At 40.5% G+C, this 6,374-nt stretch overlaps 2 protein-coding genes across 2 annotated transcripts; both read right to left on the bottom strand.

Moving 5' to 3' along the window:
- Positions 1–217: 217 nt before the first annotated feature.
- On the bottom strand, positions 218–3,912 carry crym (crystallin, mu). The gene is made up of 8 exons (XM_034106680.2): positions 3,449–3,912; positions 2,878–3,028; positions 2,645–2,707; positions 2,456–2,557; positions 1,728–1,911; positions 1,529–1,650; positions 1,362–1,446; positions 218–797 (listed from the first exon to the last, which is right to left on the bottom strand). The coding sequence occupies exons 1-8, from the start codon at positions 3,613–3,615 to the stop codon at positions 724–726; spliced, it is 948 nt and encodes a 315-aa protein (XP_033962571.1). The 5' UTR covers positions 3,616–3,912; the 3' UTR covers positions 218–723.
- A 622-nt stretch (positions 3,913–4,534) lies between these two features.
- LOC117464854 (NHP2-like protein 1) lies at positions 4,535–6,374 on the bottom strand. The gene is made up of 3 exons (XM_034107573.2): positions 6,156–6,374; positions 5,877–5,997; positions 4,535–4,999 (listed from the first exon to the last, which is right to left on the bottom strand). The coding sequence occupies exons 1-3, from the start codon at positions 6,156–6,158 to the stop codon at positions 4,737–4,739; spliced, it is 387 nt and encodes a 128-aa protein (XP_033963464.1). The 5' UTR covers positions 6,159–6,374; the 3' UTR covers positions 4,535–4,736.

The following is a 6,374-nucleotide window of genomic DNA, read 5'->3' as shown; positions in this document are numbered from 1 at the left end:
CAAATATAGCATGATATGTCCCCTTTAAAATCAGCTCTTTTGAAACATGAAGTGTAATAGAGGGATATGAGGCATGGCTAGAACGGGTGATCTGTTTGGTATTTTGAGCAAAACACTTCATAGACATGTTTTTTATATATCTGAGACCTATGCTATTGCCTACAAATAGCATGATAGGTGACCTTTAAAGAAGGATTACAATGGCAGAGAGGATGAGTGAGGGTAAACAGAATATGTATTTCAGTCATTAGAGCTGACAGTAGAATCACATATTTACAGACATGTCTTAAAGGTGGGGTAGGTAAGTTTGAGAAACCGGCTGGAGATACACTTTTTGTTATATTCCATGGAATGCTCTTAACATCCCGATAGCAATGAATATCTTAAGTGCTTTGACAAAAAGCACGACCAATCATCTGAGCCGGCCCGGCTAAAATAACTGGATGGCCTACCTGCCTGTCAGCCTTCCATCGGTGCACAAACTTATCTCATGCCCTCATCGGTCATGTGTGTGTTGGAGGAGGGGCTCTGTAAGGAAGTGGCAGATTTTTTTCCGGCTGTGTATTTTCAAATTATAGCACACTCTAGCTGGTTTCTCCAAAATGACCTACTCCACCTTTAAGGTACAAAGGTTGAGGTTGCTGATTTATTCTATAACATGTCAGAAAGTTCCCAGAGTTCAGAGAAGGTTAAAACAGGTCAGGATTGAAATAGGTGGCCACTTCATGATTTGCAGGATTTGGCTTCCCATTGGTCGAACACCAGCTGAGCGGACACTGCATCTTCCACTCCCATTCCTGTTATTCCAAAAAGAAAGTTTCAATGTATTCAGTTGGGAAATGTAAGTACTTCACTCTCTAGGGACTAGCCATAACATGGAGTCATATAAAAGCCATTACAAAGAATACATAATATGTAAAATATTACAAAAATACATGTTGAAATATTATGAGTAAATAAAATAATAAATATGTCAGTAAATGCTGAAATATAGTATGAATAAATAAAATGTAAGTATAGTATATATCTTAAAGTATATCAATATAGAGAACTATTACAAATGATTAAATAATTATTAAAAGCACATTCCTGTGTATATGTATTTATAATATATACAATTAATCCAAATGTATTTATTTCCTTTTAAATTACTCTTTATATTCCCTATTTTCTTTCATCTATTTCTATGTAAAGTAATTTATTTATCTCTTTGCTTTTGCTGATGCTCTAATGTTTTTGTTACTCATTAAGGACCAGGCTGTCAGTCAACTGCTATGGGCGGGACTTGCTTCAAAGGTCACGTAGGCAATTTATGCAAACCTGAGCTTTTTCAAAAATATATACAATCAAGTAAGGCTTACCGAGGGATTTGAACACGGTTGTCTTCTCTCTGAGGGCTGGTTTGGTCCCATTGATAACATCTCCGAGCTCTGCAAACACCTCGGCCTAAAACAAATAATATTAAAACAAATTCTGCAAAAAGACAGTTATGCCAATGAGGCAGTAAGAGAGCACAATGCAGACTGACCCCTGAGAGGATGACGTCCCCGGACTCAGTCAGCGCCCCCTCCCTGCTGTCAGCGTACACCACGGCCTCCTTCATCAACACGTCGTCCAGCTCCCTCCAGTTCGGCCTGCAGGCTCCGACCGCTAATCAGAAAGAAACCAGAACCGTTAGAAAACATATATTCCTTTTTTTAGTGTGTGTGTTAAGTAAGTTTTCTCACCTGCCACATGGGCTCCTGGTTTGACCCACTGCCCAAACAGCACCGGCTCTGTACACCTGGTAACCGTCACTATGACGTCTGCGCCCCTCACCGCCTCCTCAGCTGAGACACACACGGTCACCGGACCGCTGACTGAGCGGCAAAACCTCTCCGAGCCCTGACCTGTGCGGCTCCAAACACGCACCTGTGGGGAGGATGCTGGAAGTCAATGCAACAAATAGTCTGGCAAATAACTCCCCGAAAGAATACAACCTGTTATTGCCATATCTACACTAGCTACTGTGCACATGACAATAAAGCCTTGAATCTTTACACTTATATAGATGAATTAAATGATGTTACTTTTTATTAGCTATATATCTGCTAGTAGGTGGACTAGCATATTCGTTTCCTGTCTTTATGCAATGCTGAGCGGCTATTGGCCTCAACTTCCTATTTTTGATATTATAAGAGTTTTATAAGTTATTATAAATGTCAATCTTCTCATCTAACTCTGAAAGAGAAATTTCCTTTAGTGGGAACTTTGGGAATGTAGCCTTTGCAGACCATTTACATGCACAAAAACCTTTATAACACACTAAAGGAAAGGGAAAACCCCCCAAAAGCATAATAGGGCTCTTTAAATCACAGAAATAATACCCCACTTCTTTTATCATGCATATATTAAATTGCCCTCAACTGATACTTGTGTCCAGGCTGACTTTTTAAAGATATTGTTGTAACCGTACCTCTTTAAATGAGAACATTTCTGTGAAGACGTTGTAATGACTCATGGCCTGAGCGCCAGTCCCCAAGATGGCCAACACCTCTGACCCAGGACACATCAGCAGCTGCGTAACAAAATCATGTCTAAGTTAAAACAAGAGTGTAAATTAGAGAACAAGTTTGAATCGATACTCGCAAAAAATTGGAGCTACCTTAGCAGAGATGGCTGACACTGCAGCTGTCCTCATCCTTGTGATCAGCTCTCCATTCATAACCTGCAGGGTGGAAACGTGACTGTGTTTGAGTGAAAAGCTTTGCCTTTTGCCGTCTCATTAAAGGTCCCCTATTATACTGCAAGGAGCCCCTCCCCACGCCCCTCTGAGAGAGATTTGGTTAGAAAGAACACAATGGTGTCCCTGCCTGTGTTTAATAAGGTTTTCCTCACAGCCTTTACGTTCCCGTACTCCGGGTCCAGCAGCACCACCGTGGCCTGTGTGGACGGCAAATTTGAACCGTCCTCCCTCTTGTAGAAACACACAAACTTTGTGCACAGGACTCCCTTGTTCTCCATGTATGAAGGCATCAATCCCATAAAGCTGTGAAAGAAAAGGAGGGTCAGTCAGAAATACATCTTGTTTTTAATGTTTCCCCTGTAGGACAACCAAACTACTGGAAGGAATTCGCTTGGAAGTGATAATTAAATATCATATCATCATAACTGCAATAGATGTATGTTGTTTAAAAAGTATGCCTATTGTCTATATTGTAAATGAAGACTAAGTTATAGATAGATAGGGCTATGGTTATTAAGCCTCTCTCTGCCTCTCTCTCTCTCTCTCTCTCTCTCTCTCTCTCTCTCTCTCTCTCTCTCTCTCTCCCCCCCCCCCCCCCCCCATTGTCAGTAAATGGAAGTACTTGAAAAAATGTTCCGAGGTCCGGGCCTCGGTGACTTCAATGGTGGATACGGCCATGATAGCAAACAACTACATATCTCAATCATTGAGGCATAGGCCTACCCGTGGTGTTTCTGCAGCGGCACGGTGCTGCGCACAGGCTGGATCACCTCTGCGGGGTCCCGGCTGGAGAACTTCCCCAGAGCCTCCTCCAGCCGGGGAACCAGCTCTCGGTACCGCAGCAGACCCTCCACCTCGCGCTCCCAGATCACAGCAGGAGGTCCGGCCATGCTTCAGCTCCTCAGATCAGTTACTGCGGTGCAAAGTTTAGAAGCTCACTTGGTATACGTGTTGCATTCAAGAGCCGCAGTACAGCTCTTATTTAGTAGGTTTTTAAAGTTCAGTGACTTCTGAATGTTTGCCTCAACGGTAGGGTTGGTCAAATTGGGAAAAACAGCAAGAGTAAGCAAGAGGTTATAATATGTCCAGCCATAAAACCAAGCCATGTGTTGCAAAAATGTTTTCCGAATGAAAGTAGCACAGCCGTGAAGTAGTTCAATTGAAAATGTAACTACCCCTCAGGATATTTATGGAGCTATTTCCGGGTCATACGTTTTTATTTCTGAAATAGCTCCATATCAGGACTCCTTTCAAAGCCACTCCCCCCAAAATACAAGATTAATAATGTAACTCTTTAACTTAGTTCATTCTGCCTATCAAGTTATTTGACATTTATTTTTGCTGCTATATGTATATATATATTTTAGATTGTACTTGATTGAGTGAATATAAGGTTTTTAGTTGTTGAAGTTTTTTCTAAAAACAGGTTCAGTAACTACTTAAGTTTCACTATAGCGAGTTTTATTTCGACAGAGCTACTGATATATATGTATGTTGTTTTATAATTAAAAAAAAGTTTAAACCACATATCTTCAAGGGCCAACTTTTCTATTGATAATGAACAACATACCTTGAGTGAAGTTTTTGCTCATATTTCATCACGTTCAATATCTCACCAGAACAACCCAATCTGTTATATTCAAATATGAGGTTTGCCAGTTATGTACAATAAAACCATGTTATTGTGACCGTTTTTTTAATGCATTTAGCAATGTGAGGCTTTTTGAAAATAATTTACTTTCCAAAATATCTGGATTTTTAGACGACTTCTGAAGTTCACACTGAATGAGAACAGAACAAAACATCAGGTTTAAATTAAAAAAGTATTTTTTATTCATCAGCATATGCCTTCGCAAACTGATACAATGAAGTGGACACACTGTCCTAAAAAGTACAAAAGAAAAACCATTACATTTTCCTGTCATTCATAGCTGTTTTTCGTCAGACAGATGACAAGATAACGTCTTCCTCGTTTTTCAGAGGAGACTTTGTTACAACAGTGCAACAAAAATTAGACGAGCAGTCTCTCAATGGACAATTGAACAGACTGGATCTGTGGTTTGAGCTGGGACCCCTCCTTTATGGTGACTGAGGTAGCGATGACGGGGCGAGAAACCCCGCAGGCCCGACCCAAAGCCTGCTTGGATCGGACGAACACGTACGGGACGTTCTTGTCCTCGCACAGCAGGGGCAGGTGGAGGATGATCTCCAGAGGTTCAGCATCAGCGGCCATCACGATGAACTCAGAAATGCCTCTGTTCAGGGTTTTAGTGGCTGGGGAAGAATTAAATCACAATTAGTACAATGCGTTAACATCACTGTTACATCGTCATTACTTTAGTTATTGTTTTGGCAGCAACACAATGGTGGCCTACTGGTTTAAGAACTGATTCTGAGATCTTCAGATAATTTTAGTATAAGTATTGAACAACGTAAATAATGTTCTTGATTTATGAAACTAAACTCAAAATTCAAACAAGTAGCTAATTTGAGTTGGTAAATCATAGAACAGGGTTCATACACTTTTCACCAATGATTATCCATGACCTTTACCTAATTTTCCATGACCAAAAACATTACTCTCTCAGCAGTACCACTGAAAATGGTTTATTTTAACATGAAACAGGAAAATAAGGTCTGCATATGAAACATGTTGTGCCTATCTAAAACAAATCAAATAGTCGGCTTACTAGCTTCTACAGACTAAAGCAACTAAAATCTCTCACCAGCAAAAAAATATATTGTTTTCCATAACTTTTCCAGGGCCTGGAATTAGCATTTTGAATTTCCATGACTATTCCAGGTTTTTAATGACCGTAAGAACCCTGATAGAAACAAGCAGCAAACATTCATGTTTAAGAGGCTGCATCAGAAAGCCATTTACGTTTTTTTTTTTTTAATGACTAAAAGATTAATAAAGGTGTCTTTACTTTTGAAAAGATAACAAAGTAATTGACAAATCCCTGCAGGTTTACAATGAGTTTTTTCCCCACACATGCTGCTGCGTTTGTTGTTAACCTGAACGAGACCACGTTTCGCAGCCTTTCCTGATGTTACAATAGCTCTGAAAGTAGCAAATTATCCAACTACCAGGTTCTACTTGAAGCCACCATCTAGTTACATTTAATTTCCAATATGTACGTCTCCTCACCTTCATTAGCTCCCTTCCTGAGCTGTTTGTAGTTGGAGGCTTGCTGCACCAGGTCCAGGATGGTCTTGGACAGCGTGGCGTCGGCCAGCGGGTAGGCCTTTGGGTTTACTGCTGCTTCAGTCTGAACATGGAAATAAAACAACATTTAACACACATTAACAACAGCAAAGCTCCATATAAAGTGGACAAACAAGGAGGTTGGGATGAGGTTAGTACGACATACAACGTTGTTACCTTAAGCTAATGTTAGCTCAAAGTTAGCCTACTCACAACACTCACCATTGTGAATTAGTTTTTTGGGTATTTCTGTCCTCTCGGCGAAATGCTTCACGGAGGTTATTCGTCTTTTACCTCGGTAAGAAGAGACAACTAAACTTGCGCTGAGTTTTCTTTAAGCAATATGTTGTACCGATATTAACTTTCTAAGCTCTCTGTTGCATGCAGCCAGTCAAACGATCACCACACGTGTGGAATATTCGCACATGCGCACTGGCTACA

This window comes from Pseudochaenichthys georgianus, chromosome 19 (genome assembly GCF_902827115.2).
Source record: "Pseudochaenichthys georgianus chromosome 19, fPseGeo1.2, whole genome shotgun sequence".
NCBI lineage: Eukaryota > Metazoa > Chordata > Actinopteri > Perciformes > Channichthyidae > Pseudochaenichthys > Pseudochaenichthys georgianus.
The sequence above is the reverse complement of the archived record's forward strand: the minus strand, read 5'-3'. Positions and strand labels throughout refer to the sequence as shown.